At 44.3% G+C, this 19,819-nt stretch overlaps 2 protein-coding genes across 4 annotated transcripts in view; both read right to left on the minus strand.

Moving 5' to 3' along the window:
- Positions 1 to 5,980, minus strand: part of TBC1D9B (TBC1 domain family member 9B) — a 35,400-nt gene extending 29,420 nt beyond the window's left edge. Inside the window, exon 1 of one of the 3 annotated variants that reach the window (XM_083728360.1) lies at positions 5,728 to 5,980. In XM_083728360.1, the coding sequence (XP_083584486.1) occupies positions 5,728 to 5,845 (118 nt within the window). In that variant the 5' untranslated portion in view covers positions 5,846 to 5,980. Of the gene's footprint in view, positions 1 to 5,221 lie in introns of all 3 variants that reach the window. The other 2 variants (XM_083728361.1, XM_083728362.1) reach the window with 2 other exon arrangements.
- A 3,549-nt stretch (positions 5,981 to 9,529) lies between these two features.
- The window catches only part of RNF130 (ring finger protein 130), a 42,452-nt gene continuing 32,162 nt past the window's right edge, over positions 9,530 to 19,819 (minus strand). Inside the window, exons 8-9 of the transcript XR_014561601.1 lie at positions 11,448 to 19,243; positions 9,530 to 11,204 (exon numbers count right to left, since the gene is read on the minus strand). The gene's annotated coding sequence lies outside the window, so the exon portion shown is untranslated. The remainder of the gene's footprint in view (positions 11,205 to 11,447; positions 19,244 to 19,819) is intronic.

The raw sequence follows: 19,819 nt of genomic DNA on the forward strand, positions 1-19,819 counted from the left end.
CACTCTCAGTGATGCATCCCTTTAGAACTAGAACTCTCTTCCTTTAGGGATTTACTAATTTCATATCCTGAGTTATCTTCCATAAATGATGCAGGGCATTCCTATTTGTGTCATTTAGTTGTGGGGAGGGGCAAGACAACAAATAACTGCTTGTTTTTCCAAGGTGATAAAACTAAGTTTTTACAAAGTATGCAAGATCTGTATATTTAATCTATGATTATTTTATATAATTAAGATTTGTTGAGGATCATTAGAAGTTGTTTTCAATATGGTAAACTATAATTTTCTCTTTCAGTCTCTCTCACACACCCTACCCAAATGATACCATGCATCTGGTTAAGTACACAAAAGCTTATGCCACAAGAAATCACATACAGATGCAACAATAGACTTTTATGTTTTTACTGGAACATGACAACCTTATACGTGTAATTCAAAATGTTCACAGTATTGCTAGACCACCCACAAAGCTGAAATCTGGTGCATGTGTAGTCCAAGGTACAATTCTTCCTAGATAGCATGTCCAAACTCTGGACATGATGTTTACTTCATAATAGAGTCCATTCTCTGTGCATTCCAGCACAGAGCAAGCCAAGGTATACCTGTGGCAGAATGCTGGGCTACAGGAGTTCTGTTGTGTTGTCCAGCCTGGGGAGGGGCAACTTTCAGTAACAGCCAAGAATATGTACATAAACTTACGGAATGCAAGTTTCATTTGCTTGTAAAATAAACAAAGCATGCCAATGCATAAACCAGTGGTTTAAATTTGGCAACAAATACAAACCTGGCTGTGATAAACTCCCCTTAGGACTTCCTAAGTAGGGCCAGTCCCTGCCGCAAGCTCCAAGCACGAGCTCCGGAAGAGCAGGGTGTTGTTGTTTTTAATGTGTTTGCAATTTTACAAAGAAAAAGAAAAGTCCCTTTACACTGTAGATGCTGACTGCATATGGAATACTCTCCAATTTCTTAACTATGGTTAAGAGATTCAAGGCATTCCACAAGCCTTCTTTCTTTCATTCCAGAATATATTAAAATTTTAACAAAATGACATGGACACTGGGGAGGGAAGACTTTTGTTGTTCTTCATTATTATTATTATTATTATTATTATTATTATTATTATTATACCTCCCTAAGTCCGTAGATCTCAGGGCGGTTCACAGCACATTATTAGGGACGCGGGTGGCGCTGTGGTCGAAATCACAGAGCCTAGGGCTTGCCAACAGGAAGGTCAGCAGTTCGAATCCCCGTGACGGGGTGAGCTCCCATTGTTCGGTCCCAGCTCCTGCCCACCTAGCAGTTTGAAAGCATGAAGTGCAAGTAAATAAATAGGTACCGCTCCGGTGGGAAGGTAAATGGCATTTCCATACGCTGCTCTGGTTCGCCAGAAGCGGCATAGTCATGCTGGCCACATGACCTGGAAGCTGTCTGCGGACAAACACAGGCTCCCTCGGCCTATAGAACGAGATGAACGCACAACCCCAGAGTCATCTGCAACTGGACCTAACAGTCAGGGGTACCTTTACCTGATGCCCGTAGATCTCAGGGGGGTTCACAGCACATTATCAGTGATGTCACAGACTCTGTTTAAAATGTGTTATGGACACTTCTGTAACTAACTAGTGAAATGAAACCAGAAGAGGGAGGGAAATCACATGTTCTCAGGAGCAAAACTATTTTGAGTGCTAGGCAAATTATATTTCCTGAATGACAACTTTACTTTAATAAATCTTTTTATAACATATAATCATTATACATGCACTACTTTTCTAAATGGATAGATAGATTGTGTGGTGAGATAAACTGGGATCTTTTAAAACAGTGTTTCCCAACCTTTTTTGGGCAAAGGCACACTTGTTTCATGAAAAAAATCTCGAGGCACACCACCATTAGAAAATGTTTAAAAAATTAACTCTGTGCCTATATTGACTATATGCCGCTTGGGGCGGCAGCCTGTTGCCCGAAGCACAGGGAGCCCTACGGAGGGCTCCCTGTGCTTCCGGCGAGTGTCTGCAACCCTGCGCGCCCGGCAGGAGCTCCTGCCAGGCGCGCAAGGCTTGGGGCGGCAGCTTGTTGCCCGAAGCACAGGGAGCCCTACGGAGGGCTCCCCGTGCTTCGGGCGAGTGTCTGCAACCCTGCGCGCCCGGCAGGAGCTCCTGCCAGGCGGCAAGGCTTGGGGCGGCAGCCTGTTGCCCGAAGCACAGGGAGCCCTACGGAGGGCTCCCCGTGCTTCGGGCGAGTGTCTGCAAGCCTTGCGCGCCCGGCAGGAGCTCCTGCCAGGCGCGCAAGGCTTGGGGCGGCAGCCTGTTGCCCGAAGCACAGGGAGCCCTACGGAGGGCTGCCCGTGCTTCGGGCGAGTGTCTGCAACCCTGCGCGCCCGGCAGGAGCTCCTGCCAGGCGGCAAGGCTTGGGGCGGCAGCCTGTTGCCCGAAGCACAGGGAGCCCTACGGAGGGCTCCCCGTGCTTCCGGCGAGTGTCTGCAACCCTGCGCGCCCGGCAGGAGCTCCTGCCAGGCGCGCAAGGCTTGGGGCGGCAGCTTGTTGCCCGAAGCACAGGGAGCCCTACGGAGGGCTCCCCGTGCTTCGGGCGAGTGTCTGCAACCCTGCGCGCCCGGCAGGAGCTCCTGCCAGGCGCGCAAGGCTTGGGGCGGCAGCCTGTTGCCCGAAGCACAGGGAGCCCTACGGAGGGCTCCCCGTGCTTCGGGCGAGTGTCTGCAAGCCTTGCGCGCCCGGCAGGAGCTCCTGCCAGGCGCGCAAGGCTTGGGGCGGCAGCCTGTTGCCCGAAGCACAGGGAGCCCTACGGAGGGCTACCCGTGCTTCGGGCGAGTGTCTGCAACCCTGCGCGCCCGGCAGGAGCTCCTGCCAGGCGCGCAAGGCTTGGGGCGGCAGCTTGTTGCCCGAAGCACAGGGAGCCCTACGGAGGGCTCCCTGTGCTTCGGGCGAGTGTCTGCAACCCTGCGCGCCCGGCAGGAGCTCCTGCCAGGCGGCAAGGCTTGGGGCGGCAGCCTGTTGCCCGAAGCACAGGGAGCCCTACGGAGGGCTCCCCGTGCTTCAGGCGAGTGTCTGCAAGCCTTGCGCGCCGGGCAGGAGCTCCTGCCCGGCGCGCAAGGCTTGGGGCGGCAGCCTGTTGCCCGAAGCACAGGGAGCCCTACGGAGGGCTCCCCGTGCTTCCGGCGAGTGTCTGCAACCCTGCGCGCCCGGCAGGAGCTCCCGCTGGGCGCGCGAGGCTTGGGGCGGCAGCCTGTTGCCCGAAGCTCGCGGAGCCCTCCGGAGGGTGCCCCGTGCTTCGGGCGAGTGTCTGCAAGCCTTGCGCACCCGGCAGGAGCTCCCGTCGGGCGCGCGAGGCTTGGGGCGGCAGCCTGTTGCTCTAAGCACATGGAGCCCGCCTCCCTCCCACGGCACACCAGGCAAAGTCTCGCGGCACACTAGTGTGCCGCGGAACACCGGTTGGGAAACACTGTTTTAAAACACTGTTTGAGAAAACAACATACACATGTATATGAACATTTTCTCCTGATAAAAGAAATATTAGCATTTTATTGCCACATTACCAACTTAACTTTTGGCTTAATCTCTCTTTCGATATTAAGAGGCCTGTATGCATATACCGTATTTTTCGCCCTATAGGACGCACCGGCCCATAGGACGCACCTAGTTTTTGTTTTTGGGGGGGATAAAGCAAAAAAAATTTATCCCCCCCCCCCAGTCGCAGGAACTCCCGCAGGGCTCCCCAGGCTGCGGATAGCTGGGCGCCCCGCACTCCGGCAAGCAATCTGCTGTCCGCAGCCTAGGGAGCCTTGAGGGAACTCCCGCGGGCTCCCCAGGCTTATGGATAGCTTCCTGAAGCCTGGAGAGAGGGGGGGTCGGTGTGAACCGACCCCTCTCGCTCTCCAAGCTTCAGCAAAAGCCTGCATTCGCCCCATAGGACGCACACACACTTCCCCTCCATTTTTGGAGGGGGGAAAGTGCGTCTTATAGGGCGAAAAATATGGTATGTGGGAATTTGCAATGCTTGAAGCACTTATGACATGAGGGAAAGAACCTGATGAAATATCCTTTCTTATGCAAAGTACTGTAAAGGAATCCAGCTTCACACTAGGGAGATAGCAGCTGAAATACCTGAAATACCACTATATATAAGCATTTTGCAGACTTTCACAAGATTTGCAGCTGCAAAGATACAGCTACCTCTACCACATACATATCATGTGTGTAAGATCACTAGCTTCTTCTGCCCATATCAAACAAATTACCAGATCCAAGCATATTCAACAAGCAAAATTCACAATTAGGCATGAAAATGACCAAGGGTACGGATCTAAGTTAGCTGAACTTAGGTACCACTGAAATCTGTGGGATAAATTAGTCATGACTTATTGATTCAACAACCAACACAGTGCAAACCTATGTATTACTCAGAATTGAGTCACACTGAGTTCAATGGGGCTTACTGTTAGGTAAGTGGATACAGGACTGCAGTCTTAGTCTGGACCCAATCTATTCTCTGCACTGTCCTATGGAGATTAACTTTTGTTGAGGCAAATGAAATGATAACACAAGAAAGTATACTTTTGCAGGGAGACTGTGACAGAAAACAACACCACAGCAATGCCATTCCTGTGTTTACATAGGTAACACTTACTGTCTTGGAACCAAATTTATCTATAATACAAATATATGCTAAACAGATATGCAGCAATTCACAGAGATGCTCTGCATTGGGCCTTCAAGAATCTGCAGTGCAGATGTACTGCATATAGTGTAAATAAATTCAGCCTGTGTCTGGGAGCCAAACGAATGAGTGGGTATGCTACTGGCATACGGGAATTTTACTTGAAATTAGCTTTTATTGTTTAAAACTACCACAAATGTTACAAGTGTAGTACTAAGCTGCTGAAATAATGTGGGTTAGAGTGTCAGCCTCTAAAAAGCAAAATAATTAGCTCCCTTGTTTACACTGAAATCCTTTAAAACTGTGCACATATTCTACAAAGCTCTAAAGTAAAATGTTTCAATACCGACATATTATTTACCAAATGAAAATATACAAGTGATGTATTAATCAAAAAAAGCCTTTCAACAATGTTTTTCGTTTGTTTATTTCCTCCCCACGTCAGACGTTGCGAAACTCCACAGAGCCCCTCCTCTGTATTTCATTGGCACACACGGGAGGGCACATTCAAATATACATATTTACGGGGCACACATCCCCCAAATTTCACCTGCGTTGGTGGTTGGGGCGGGGCGGGATCACAAGTTAAGAAGAGCCTGCTGATTTGAAAGCCTTGGGAGAAAGGGGAAACTAGTGTCGAGGCTTTTGCGCACAGGCACCTTAACCCAGGGCAGGACCAAACCCTTTCAGCACCCAGAAGCATCCTCTCTGGTCCACCTGGAGAAAGGGTGGGGAGGTAGAGACACCCACGGGCAAGGGGCGATGTCACTAGCCAACTACTTGGCTGGATGGGGGGGGCACTGGACCTGACACCCGCAAGCCGCAGCGGCCCTGGGCGAAGAGGCCCGACTCCCTGTGCGTTTTAAAGCGAGGGACGTGGGGCAGCTTGCGGCTGCGAAGGCGCTTTGCGGCGCTGCCCTGACTGGGCCCATTCTCTCCCCGAGAGGCCTTCCCAGCAGCGCCTCTGCGGCCCGCGAGGCCCCGGGCGACGGCGGCTGACGGACTCCCCTCTTCCAACTCCTCCTCGCCCAGCTGGCGACCGGCGGCTCCACTCACCCGTCAGGCCGCCCCCCTTGCCGTGGCCCCGCCGCCGCTGCAGGAGGAAGAAGGGGTTGGCCCGCTCCGTCACCCACAGCGCGTTGGCCAGCAGCACCTCCTCCGGGCCCAGCCACATAGCGGGGCTGTTGCCGCTGCGGCGCCGTCGCCGCCAACCGGGCACACTCCGCCGTCTCCGAACCGGGGCCGGCCCGACAGTCACAGGTGGGTCACGGGGGCTACGCACGTCGCGGACCGAGCCCGGAGGAGCTGTTGTCTGCCTACTGCGCCCTCTAGCGGCGTGGCTGGCGCACCGCAGCGCAGGGAAAACGGCCATTTTTGTCGTCGTCGTCCCGCTCAGTGCGAGGCTGAGCCGAGTCCACCCTCTTCCCAAGCCGCCTAAAACCACGACGGTCGTCGCCTTGTGGCTACGCGGTCCTACGCACACATTGGGGAAGTGGGGCTGCATTGCTGCTATACCCATTCGACCTGGGAGTAACACCCCTCCCCTCTGAAGTCAGTGGGGCCTTCTCACGAGGAGACCTGTCTAGGGTGGCACCGTCAATCCCGTTGCACCTGGCGAGACTTGGAGTGTGTCATGCGGTGGGCAAAGCTGTGTGACCCCGCAGAGAAAGGCCCTCGCCATCCGGGTATTTCAGTTGTTGCAGCTTGGAACCTAGGACTTAAAAAAAAAATCCCGTTTTTGAGTTTGGGCTCAACCTAGTGTGGCTTTTTGGAGACCCCTGTGTCCTGTTAGCTGCTTTGGAACCAACGCCCTGCTTTTTCTAATGTCATGGACGCACCAGGGCTGAGCTCAGCTGTTTTGCTACATGAGAGGAAGGGCAAGATGGCTCCAGCCCCAGCTCCATGTCCAGGCTGGAAGAGTTTGCTGCTGTTAGAGGTGCAGTTCAATGGCCCCTAAGCAGCAGACTCAGGAGGATACAGGACAGCCTACCTGGCACATCAAGAATGCAGCCCTGCAAATACCCTGCTGTTTCTCCCTAGCCCTAGTTGGGGTCTCCGCCTCACTCTGCTAATGGCAGGACCAGCACTGAGTATCATACGCAACCCCAGTCATTTCTTCACATGATAATAGGAACTCACTTTTAAACCAGTCTTCTGACACCTGAGACTGTCCCATCCCCATTTCATACTGCTGAAGGTCCCACTCCAGCAGTGCATGCCAAATCCATTTGTTGTTCAACAGGCTTGTGCTACACTGTTTTTTAAAGGACAGGAAGATTGTGGTTCTTTGGGTTAAAGGTATTTTAGAAAACATATTGTCATTCCACAAGGAGCTCAACATGGGCCTCAGCCATCTGAAATAGTAGGTAATGCATGTGTAGAACCTCCCTGCTTGTGGGCATGCATTTACAAGGATTAAAAACAGGAGACCAGATGCATTTGCCTAGTAGTAAGTGGCACTGAACTCAATGGGACTTAATTCTGAGTAGTTATGTTAGATTGTGCCATCAAGGGTGGTGTGGATAGAACTTCTAGAGATCCTGGACATGGGGTTGAGCATCTGAAGAGAGCTATCAACTCATGCTAACAAAAACATTTTAAATAGATGTTGAGAATATCTGAAAGGCACAAATAAGTGGTTTATAAGGAACTGGTATCAGAAAATGAGAACCATCCTTGGTTAAATAGAGGCAATTAGAGCATAAGGAATCACAACTGGAAGGAAAGCAGTCATCTTTCCATAATCAGGCTAAAAATAATCACAAATCATCTGACAGAGGAGCTGGAAAGGGTACAGGAAATAGTTGTAGAACAGGGCCATCACCTCTTTGCCTGGGCCCTTGCTCCTTTAACAGTAATAATAGGAATTAAAGGCCCAGCAAACAACAGAGACAATGCTGCTCTAGAATAATGCCTCATACACCTGAGATTCATGCGTTCAAAACCTGGGAAGGCGAAATGAATAAATATTCCCAGAGGCACAAGGCAATCTGATCTGAGGGAAAATTCCTTCTCGACCACAAATGCAGCACCATTGCCACTTGAGCTCATTCACTACCGCAGGCAGCATTAAGGTTTTGGCACACTACTACAAAAAGCACTGTGTGGTGGTGTGCTAGTTTGGCTCTGCCCAAAACTAACCACATGGCTGGCTTGAGAACTGGAAACCACCAGGTTTCATTTAGCAATGAAGACAGGACTGAAATGAAAGTTGATTCCATCCAATGACCTGTCTGTGACTGTGACCATCTTTGATGTGCCAGCACCCCTCCCACCACTGCATAAATAAATAAATATTATATAGGAAGCACTCATGGAACAGGAAGGTACCTTTTCCCTCACCACCACTGCTGCTCTGACAGCAAGAAGCTGTTGTTGCAATCATCCCCATCAGTAGCATGGGCAGCTAAATAATAATATATAGTAATAATAATAAAGGGTTAGCATGGTTTGTGCTGAATTAGAGTCGATGTCTGATGCCATAGGAGAAGCAATTCCCTGCTGAATGACTGAGGCGACAGATTCTTTTACCACATTACCTGTTTTAGAGCACTGCAATATCTCTTAATAAGTTCTCATTCTTCTGAATGTAGTGGCACCTACACAGTTACTTCTCCACAACATTCCTGAACTGCAACAACCCATTTTGTTTTAGTACTTATTACAATTCTTGAAGCACAAAGGATTGCTCACCTTGTTGTTTTTCTGAAGCTAACTTACAAAAGGCATGGATAAATCTTCTGAAATGCCTAGTGTTCACTTAAATGTCTCTCTGCCAGAATGACTGCATTTGTCAGGGCAATTCAAAAAACAAAGCAGTAGATGGATTAAACATCTCCCTTGGGATGCACTAAATTAAAGCTATTCACTATCCCTGATAAAATAGAGAAAACATTTAAATTATATTCTATGTTGCATATTGGCAAAAGCCACAAATCTTGGGCTTAATATGCAGTCCTGTTCCTATCTCTAGCTATGCAGTACCAGAATTGGTCTCTTTCTGCCCTCTGCCCTTTTCCTGAATAAATATTAGCTGCCATTTGCCTACTGAGACAATGACTGCATGACATAGATGCACTGGTTCCAATTTGCTTATGAGCTCAATTCAAAGTGTTGGTGATTCCCTTTAAAGTCCTAAACTGCTTAGGTATGAGATACCTTAGGCCAGAGGTTCCCAACTCACCCCACCCTCCATGGAACACTTAAAATATTGCTAAATATTTAATAATTCTATTGTAACAATTGTAATGCAATGTGCTAGATGTGCTAAATTTCATTGCTTCTTTTATTTTAGTGTATTACCATTTTAATTCCATAGAATTAAAATATTTACAATAAATATTAAAATCAAATTAATGGCTGTGCCATCTCGTCTTCAGCCACAAATCCACAGACATTCCTGAATGAGGCTCATAGACCACTAGTGGTCTATAGACAAGAGTTAGACCTTAAGATTTAGGGATTGCTCCTTCTTCCTATATTATCTTGCCTTACTATTCTTCTTAACTGCCTGCTGTAAATTTGCTGAACACCATAGAACACAAAATTGACTATGTGAAAGTACAGTTTGTGAAGTATCATGAGATGAGAATCAGGCAGATGAACGTATTTTTAATTTGTCCACTGGTTCCTTATCTGCCATGTGATCACATGATATCTAAGTATAACAGGAAATAAAATGCATGAAGAGCCATCTGAGATACCTAGAAGATAATTTTCTGTGTGCCGAAGATTTCATCCAATTTCTTGAAGCACTGGAGAACAGGTATCTCAGATTGTCTCACCAGTTGTGCACCGGGATTTGCCAGGCAGTGAAATTCTCACATATACAGAGCAATGGAACAGAGCAGGCATAGGCTGTTTTTAAATAGCTTTTTATTGAAATGTATTACATTAGCAAATCCTAACTTAAAGGTATACACTATTAACATATCAGCATATACCACATAGCTACAATATAGTAGTATACTTACATCAAAATATGTAGACTAAGAATTTTTGTGGCTGCCAAGCTACAGCTTATCACACAGATTTTAAAGTTTAGATTGTCAAGAGGGTGGCATATTGCCTGCACATGCCTAGATTAGAAACAAGGCAAATAATCCTTTTCACTTTGCCAGACCTCTAGTAGCTTGTTTGTATTTTTCGGCTCTCTGTTGTTCATACTGGTATAATTCACAATATGGCAATGAGGAATTCAAATACATAGGCCCTGCCATTGTATTTTACATACACACTGTTTGATAGTTTAATCACTTTCACTCATCACATTGCAAAAGACCTGCTAAAAGTTCTTCTCACTGCATTTTGTGCATAGTTAATCTTGGCCCGTACCTGGGGATCCTGAGCAGACACATGAGCCTTACGTACAGAGTTATCCACTTAAATTTTCTATCTGGGCTAACAGTCTAGATTCAAGACTGCTGGTTGTAGTTACATGAGCTCAAATCATGATTAAGCACATCCACTGAACTGTGTGCTGATAAAAATGCAAACTGTTGGTTCAGCGTAACTAAATATCCATAGAAATAGTTTCTATGGATAACCACAAACCTAAGGATTGCATGCATAGCCCTTAAGTGGCACAAAAAGGGCATCTAGCAGATATCCATTTATTTTGCTGCTAAGTTGACCAAACAACTGGGATACTGCTAGCTTTGTGCACTTCAGAAAAGTTATTTTCTCCCAACATATAAGGCTTAGTGCAGCAATTTTAATCACCAGAGTGAGCAATGTGCAGATGTAGAGAAGAGAGGAAAGCAGGTCAAATGTTTAATTCTGGTGGCAGCATTTCCTCTTAAACCCACAAGTGTTGATTTCCAAATATCCACAGATTTTCTCCTCCCCCTCTTTTTCTTGGCAGGGCTCCTGTGGTTTCAGATGCTGCATGACAAGAAGGAACTTAGCAACTGCAGCTCCCCCCCCCCCAAAAAAAATGACTGCATCTTTATGCCAAGAGAAGTTGTACAAGTTGCATTTTAGCCTGGCATGCAGCTGTGAAAGGCACAGGAACTCTTTCAGAAAAAGCTGGCAAAGCCTTCATATACAGCAGAGATGGTGTACCTACCCCTGACCATTAGCCATACTGTCTGAGACTGATGGGAGCTGGATTCCAACAATATTTGGAGAGTTGCAGATTAGCCATCCTTGATATAGTGTCCAGATAAAGCCCAGGTATGAGGGTTATTCATCATGCTCCTGCTAATTATAACCACCACCATCATATCTAAGACAGCACAGCCTAACTACCACATAGCAAGTGTCTCTTCTCTTCAGTTTCCAGAACTGAAGGAAACTTCACTGACCTTGGAAGTGGGGCAGCCAGAGCCATTCCAAATGATTAGATTATATGCTAGAAAAATGGCAACTCTTTTCTCCAAGCTACAGAGCTGAGTGACAGTTATTTGACATGTGCTTTTCGTTAATGCAGATCAACCTCATCAGTGTGTTAACAAATGTGATAGCTGGTGTGTGTTTTTTAGGTTCTTATACCCTCTTACAGGGATTGTCAGAAGTGCTCAAATTACAGGGAGCTTGGAGAGAAGAAGAAGAAGAGTTGGGATTTGATATCCCGCCTTTCACTCCCCTTCAGGAGTCTCAAAGCGGCTAACATTCTCCTTTCCCTTCCTCCCCCACAACAAACACTGTGGGGTGAGTGGGGCTGAGAGACTTCAGAGACGTGTGACTGGCCCAAAGTCACCCAGCAGCTGCATGTGGAGGAGCGGAGACGCAAACCCGGTTCCCCAGATTACAAGACTACCGCTCTTAACCACTACACCACACTGGGCCTGATTCCCTTCACTACTGTTTTTGGGAGAGTGCAGGGGGCCCATGATCTGACTAAAATTGGGCAATCTCAGGAGTTGAGGCTTGTGGGTTTTATAAAGGACCACTATCTTCTTTCCCCCCATAATTTGAGCAGATCTCAACATAATAAGAACATGGTTTTAGCAATCTAGGTGCTTGATGGAACAAAACTTCAATAGCTGGCATTTGCTAAAATCCCATCATTGACATGACTGGCAATTCTAATGGGAGAATCATTGACCCTTTATACTAGCATAGACATTCTGAACTCATTGGGAGTATGCCAATTTAGTGAGTCAGCAGATCATCCCTTTAAAATGCCATTCCACTGTATTCTATTGTCTGGATACATCAAAAGAAATAACATTTAGGAGAGTTACAAGCATGGCCCATCAAGCATAAGTGAACAAACACTAAATAATAAAAAGAGAGGCAGACAATCAGAGTACAGATACAATAACAGATCACAACGCTTTAGCCAACATGGTCCAGCACCCCAGAGGGCCTGACATCTATAGGGAAAACTGGGAAGATATATAAGCAAACAAGCGAACAAACATGTAAGCATTTACATAGCACCATCCATGCAAGAAGTTTGCCATTCTGAATAAATATTAATGAATGAAGTCTCACACTATTCCTGTGAGGTAGGTATTATTACCATATTATATATGAGGAAACAGAAGCATTGAACATAACTTGCTTGTTTAGCGCTTGGATGGAACTAGATATTTCCTGTTCAAAAACTCACTTGTTTCCCGCCTGGTGCATGTGAATCCCACACCAGATCATCATCTTTTTACTGAACTGATAGGAAAGGGAGCTAAGCCCCTCCTATAGCAAATGCACAGGTGTGCTAATAGCAATACATCATGTACATTCTGCTAATTGTGCCAGTTTCAGAACACAGTAAAATCTGAGTTTACATACTGCTAGTTTACTGCAGGTCAGTTTCAACTGATGTCATCCCTCTGCAGTCTAAGCTGAAATATCAGGGATCCTATGCTTTAAATAGCCACGTGACAGAGGGGAACTCAAGAGGTGCAGCCCCCCCCCCCAATCACTGCAACTGTATACTAGGATAAGCTTTACAAATGGAGCACTGCCCAAAACAGGCTGTGTGGTTCAAGTGGCACTGTTTTGAAGAGAAGCAGCTATCCTTGGTACAACTGCACTACCCATTAGTGCAGTTGTGCTGCTTCAGTACAACTATAATACAGTTTTGACTGCACCAATCAACTGCAATAAATAAATACAATCTAAGAGGGTGCGAAGCCCTTTCCACACATACAGGAATGAGAGGAGGGTAGACAAGCCTTCTAACTGCAAATGTTTTACAGGCGAAGTACAGCTTGAAAAAGGAACAATAAAACCAAACTATTCTCTTGTTAGCTGCTAAGTTTTGTACAGAAAGGATTATGCCTATTTCATTTACCCCAATAGCACCTAGTAGAAGGCCATCCATAATATGCTGATTTCACCAAATTATAGGTCAGTTGAAGAAAAGGTTAAAGGGGGGGGGGGATACAGCATTGTCTGCTTGAAAAGTTGCTATATATCTGTTTTTCTTTCCTATGTAGGCCAAACAATAGGACTCGACGAGTTTTCTTTGTTTAAACATCAGATGAATGCCTGGAGAGCTGATTTACCCCCTTCTTCCCCACTAGATGTCACTGTAAACAACTGAACGTCATGGAACCATGATGCAGATGCTTCTTAGTTACTTTGTTTAATCTCTGTACATTCACATAGGGCACATCAATGCAGTCTTGCTGCGAAAACAGAGTCTTTGTATAGGCCTTTATGTTTTAAATATGTTGATATGTCCTCTGGATAGAGATGGACTCATAACTACTGTGAAAAACAGTATTATTGGGTGTGGGAGGGTGTGGCACACAAGTTAGAACATGAATCAGAAAGTGAGCAAGGGAAATTATTGAGTAGGAGGAATAATTAGGAAGCAACAATGAACGGAACAAGTTACTAAGGGAGTCTCTGTCACTGGGCATTTTTAAACAAGGTTAGAGAAATATTTTTTATGGTGTTTTATATGTAAATACACGTATTCAGGAGTAGATAGATTAGATGCCTTATGACCTTCCAGCTCTAAAATTGTGCAAAACAAGCTTCCAGCTTCCTTTATCACAACCAATAAAAACACAGATGCCAAGGGAAAGTGGTTTGCCTGTGGAAGGAAGAACACTAGCTGTCTAAAGTCCAGGAATGGATAAAAATGCTCATCTTTAAAAGTGGGAAGGCACCAGCTTTTACTATCCTTTTCCATGCTCACACACTTTGCTGATTGCATTAGTCAATGATTATTTTTAGTCCAGGCTAGATTGAATACACCCTTCTCTTTCTGGCACAAAGGCAGCAATAGTGGTATAAAACAGACTTTCATTTATTTGTAGGGTGGATATGTCTATGGGTTACTATTCTGCCTAACTAAAGTATTTGCACTCCTAAATCAACATACCATTTGTCCAAAGTTACTGTTTTACCCACATTTTTGCCCTCACTGCAACCGTCTATTTGTATGTGTATGGTTCCTATTCCTATTCACATTTTTTAAAATCACATTTTCTTAGGGCTGTTAGTCTTCATTGTGTGTGCCTATCTCCTAGGAATTAACAAGTGAAACAGGCTTTTAATATACGCACACCTTTTAAAAATAGTTTGTGGATAATGGTCTTGTTCATATATTAGCCCTCAATCCTGTGAATACACTGGAGAAGGTGCATATCAGCCTGGATAGCTCAGTTGGTTATGTGGTGCTGATAATGCCAAGGTTGCAGGTTTGATCCCCATCTGGGACAGCTGCCTATTCCTGCATTGCAGGGTGTTGGACTAGATGATCCTCAGGGTCCCTTCCAACTCTATGATTCTATGACTTGACATGCCCTATAACTATCCCTCCTCTCCCTCCCACCCCTGCCCCATGAACATAAGATGAGACAGAGTGTCTCATGCAGAGGCAAGGGGAAATCATGTGAAACTGACTTGTGAAATCAAGTTGTGAAATTTGGGCCTTTTGGTGAACTGTTCGCTGTATGCGATGCGTGGTGTTATGCGGTGGGTGAGAAGAGTACATGTCTGCTCCACAATGTGAAAATGCCTGTTAAGTGTGTGGACCAGACCACAGTCTATCATTGCTACAATTTCCTCCAGTTGCAATAATAAACCCCAGAAAAGTAACAGGAAAAGGAGAGGACATAGCTTCTATCAACTGAGCCACAGTTGACTTTACATGTAATAGTATAGCCTCTACATACCTGTGCAGTTCTTGAACAAAGCGACAGTTAGGGAATTAGATAATAAAAACAATATAAGTCTTAAGTACTACATCTGCAAAAATGCATTATTAACTAGGTAAATTAGTTATACACATATAAGGGAAAATCATTGAGCAAGGATATGTGCAATTAACTAATCTTTCAAATGAACTGCCTGAAATCTTTGGGAGTGTAATAAATTTAGAAACAGACATGCCCCACCCCCATGCCTGCATTACCTGTTTTTGTGTTACCTATAATAAGTAGCCACACCCAGATATTAATAAAATGCATGCTCTCTAGAAAGTTGCAGAGCAGGACCCAATCTCTGTAGTTGGCTAGGGATACTTGTGCAATGCTGGATGGCAAGGCACATGAAGAATCCCTTTTGGAGGAGCCACTTTCTGACATTTTTTCCTTACATGGAATAAACTCTGAAGAAAAAAAATGTGTATAGCACAATTCTTATATTGGGCTAAGTATTTGCTGCACTTTTTAAGTGAGAAGACTGAACAGCCATTTCACATGTAATATAAACATCTTTAAAAACTATGCAAGCTGTTTTTTTGCTTGGAGTGTAGCCAAATATAAGCAGGATGGGAGTTTTAAAACTTGTGTTTATGTACAAGCCGATTTCCCCAGTTGTCTTTTTATTTTAAAAATACTGTTTTTCACAACAGTGTCAATGGCAAAATAGTAGGTTCACAGGACCAAATCCATCTCAACCCCACCCTACCCACCCCAAATTTGGGCTGATTATGTACAAACATTCTAGTCTTGAGAATGAATCAATGTGTGCTCACATCATGGTCTGACCTGTGTTCAGAAATCTTGATTATTATTATTATTATTATTATTTTAAAAAACCCATATTGGGCTAAATAAAAGAGTGAATGATACTGTCCAGATAAAATATATGCCCCTGAACGTAAGCCACCATTGTTCTTAAAGGGCAATACATAATACTTAAATTAGAGCTCACCCCCCTACTGCATTCTCTCTGAAGATAGCAAAATATTTTATGTTTGGGAAGATCTATAGGGGAAGGAGGCCCAATCTTGATGACATCTACTTAAGGAATCATTGAAGTTTAAGCAGCACTAGGCTTTTCCAAAGGGTGCTTTCTTGTGAATTCTGGGGGCTGGTTTGTTTGCTTTTATTGTTCAGAGGGATACTACAATTTACAGCTCAGACAAAAGCCACATTTGAAAAGCTACAATTGAAGGCTTTTCTTGATTGCTGCCCATTCCCAAGTTATCAGGACACAGAACATGCTCCAGTGGCAACTGTCAAGGTTCTTCATGAGCCAAGACATGTTGAATGGCCGCAGTAGGGTGCAACATTCTGAGTCAGACAGATAACTCAATAGAAACTACAGTTTGTTTAAAGGCTTCCATGTTTCCCTTTCATTGCTCTATTTTCTTAGCTTCAGGCACTGCCACCAATGCCTCAGATACCAAAGAGAAATATTAGTGTAGTGGCCAGCTGTAGTTCACTGAATTCTGATTGCCCTGCCTCATGTTCTAGAAACGAGAGTGGGCAGAGCATAGCTCAGTGATAAAACACAGGTTTCGCATGCAGAAGATACCAAACTCATCCATGGTAGCGCCTCTATTTTAAAGCATTTAGGGCAGCAGGCCTGGGGTTTGGGGCAGCTGGCAGCCAGAACAGGCAATATGATGCTAGAGGAGCCAATGATCTGACTCTATAGCAGCAGCTGTATATGTTCAAACAATAGATCTCTCCTTGATTTGGAGAGCAAACATTGTTTATATCTAGCAAACAGTGCCCTAAATCATAAGTTGCCTTATTCATCTGTGTAGAATGATTCCAGCTTGAAAATCCATTAAGTTAGGAGGAGGAGGAGGAGGAGAAGCCTGGATCTTGCTAAAAACGGTATAAATTTGGTTAAAATAGTGGCCTGAATCTGTTAAAAACATGACTATGATATTACCATTCACCCGTTAAAATGCAAATACAAAGGAATTTAATTACACTTAAATCTCATTGAAATCAACCACTGATTGAACTACATTTTCTCTGGAATGGGTCCTCTGTGCACAAAGAATTATTGGTATTTTTGCTTCCAATTAGCATTTTCTAAAAGTTTATCCAGTTAATATATTTTATTGCCTTTCAGGCTATGGGCCTACACAGTGACCTTTGAACATTCCACAACATCCTGCCAAACACCCAGTCTTAAATACTTCAATGTTATGGCTGTAAGAATTTAGTAAAGTTCAGTAACAGTTCAGTTTTAAAATTAACTTCAGCTAGTTAAAATTTTAAAATCAGGTAAACTACTGTGATTTATTACATGTGAATAATTGCAGATGTATAGTTAATAAAAGGGATTGGGCAGGGGCAGAACCTGTTTTAGGCGTTTTTAAATCAAGATTCTAGCTATGCACTAAAAACTCTGCAATACCAGAGCACTTTACATACACTTCTTTCATAAGATCCTTTCTTGCCATCAGAGAAGTGTATGGCATTGGCAGTTTGTTAAAGGAAAAATGAATGCTAGACTTTGTGTGTCCATTTAAATAATATCATTGTAATCATGTAATCAGTATTACTGATCTTCTCCACTAAATCATCTAACTTTCATTCACAATACTTCAAGACTGTGCTTTTAAATAGATTTTGTAAAGAATCTCTCACAGTTCAGTGGAGTACATTAAAACTTACCTGGCACATATAACAAACAAAACGGCTGCCAGTGCTAAGTCCCTAAGCTCTGTATCACCCAGTTAAGAATGATCAGACACACAATATGGCCATCTCAGCAACACAGAAAGGGCATTCCTGCTAACGAAGAAACACTTAGCTTCACAGAGCTAATTTCAAGTCTTTGCATAAAACTTTCAGCATCACATTTCAGGGCAGGAGAGATCTTGTGAAAGCCCGCCTTCTGCAGGAGAAAAACAAGACATTTTTCATCTGTAAGCTGCCTGAATGGAACGAGACACCCACACAACATTCCTTACCTTTTCTTTTGGTTTTCAATTTCTTCAACGATCAAGATTCATAAGAGCATTAAGTGTCCACACTACAAGCATACCACTTCTATCTCTACAGCAGCTCAGATTTGCAATGGGGGGGAACGACTACTCTCAATTGTTACATTTTATGCAGCACCCACAGTAGGAAAAGCTACTTTAGATGCACCATCGCATAATTTTGTTCTGAATTGCTATTTTTTGCTTAAGCAACACTGCCAACTACTTAAAAAAAACCCTATAGTCTTTGTTCTTTTAGCTGTCCATTTTTGCATCAGTTGGAAAGTTTATTTCCTACAGCCACTGTCCCATTCTAGTAAATATGGATTTGCTCCTGGATGTCAAAGTAGCAACTGCATTTCCTCCATACTGAATTCATACTGTTGATGTCCTCTGGAACAGGTGTAGCTTCAGAAAAGTGTTTGTTGCTTTACGATTAGTTATCTCAGGTAAAAATGTATGAAGGATGCTTCCAGTTCTTTCAGTATGTAACACCAACGTAAGTGGCTTTTTAAAAATCAGAGTGAAAAAGTACACACCTTTTAAAAAAACAAGCAATAACCAATTTCTGATTCCTGGGTTCTTCTTAAGAAGTCTTAATCATCTAAAGATCAAATATTGGTTTTATAAATTTCAGCAGCAGCATCAGTCTGAGATTCCTTCAGCAGGAAGGCTGTAAAAATGGCTGTTTTTGTTTGTTTTTTTTGCATTCTTTCTAAGCAGCTTTTGTTCATATTTAACCGCAGCAATTAAGTAGGAACCCTCATCCCCCACCCCTGAAAAATCCTGTACGAATATTGCAGGCTGTAATGCTGCTGTAACGTTGGCTTGTTCTGCCATCAGCTTGTTAAATGGAAAGCTGGAACATTAATACATTTCTCATAGATCCCTTTGGAATGGGGATGTTCGGTGTAAGATCAAGGTTAGAATGAAGAATAACTGGAGCGCTTTGGGCATGTAGCCTACCACCTCCTCCATCAGGCAACTAAGCTGGCAAACACTGCAACTTTTTTTTTTAAAAAAAGAAGAGAAATATCATGTGCCTACTCGAGAGAGGTGACTGTTGTACAAAATTAAAACTGAGAGTAGGGCAAAACCTCTAGCATACCAACACCATCCCGCTGGCACTGCTAATGACAACTTGGTCACTCGGCAACCTCCAACAGCCGACTTTGTGCACACACTTCATCCGTTTACAGATGTCATCCTTGGATATTGCCTCAGCTGAGCTTCACCTTTGCAGCCTGGCAGCCAGGCACATGTTCTGGAAAAGGCAGCTCTTCTTCAGACAAAGGACACCCATGGAAGGAGTACACAACAATAGGAATGAGAAACGGAAAAGGAAAGGGGAAAGAGAGCAAAGCAATAAGAATGCAGATCCCCTTCAGGTCTTGTTCTCATCATACATGTCCAAGACAGGTTCAATGGAAGAGAAGTCATTCTCATAAACCAGGCTCCGAGGAGAGAGGGAATTACGGTGAAAGAAGTGGCCACCTAGGAAAGAAGCAACAATAAAAAGAATCCTATTAGGAATGAGGCAGAAAAAACGAAGCGACTCTGCTAACAACAAAGTTTACGCATTTCAATCTACTTTTATACCAAGGTCACAGAAATGCAAAAGAAACATCAGTTTTTTTAAAAAAATAACCATCGTTATCTGGGCTATGTGAATTATTGGAAAATTAGAAAGACCTCTCTTTTTCCGGTAATAAACCCATTGCATACTTCTGTATGGACATTGTAATACTACAGGTTTAATAAACTCTTGGCTGATGACATGTAGATGTGATCTTTGGATGAAGGGCAGTATACAAATTTAATAAAATAAAATAAAATTCAAGGTAGCCTGTGTATGAAACGTTGCCAAGAAGGGCCGCAAGGCTTGTGTGCAGAAGCGTGCCACTTGTGTTTTGTGCAGCAAGCAGTCAGTGCTGTTACATATTATACACCTGGAAAATAGAACTTCTGCAATATATCCAGATCTCTTTCATCAGTCACAGTATGAACAACTGCAGAGGGAATGCTCCCCGCAACCCTGCATGAAAGAATATTTTGCTCCAACCGCCTGTT

Source organism: Podarcis gaigeae (assembly GCF_964106915.1).
Source record: "Podarcis gaigeae genome assembly, chromosome: 2".
NCBI classification, from domain to species: Eukaryota; Metazoa; Chordata; class Lepidosauria; order Squamata; family Lacertidae; genus Podarcis; species Podarcis gaigeae.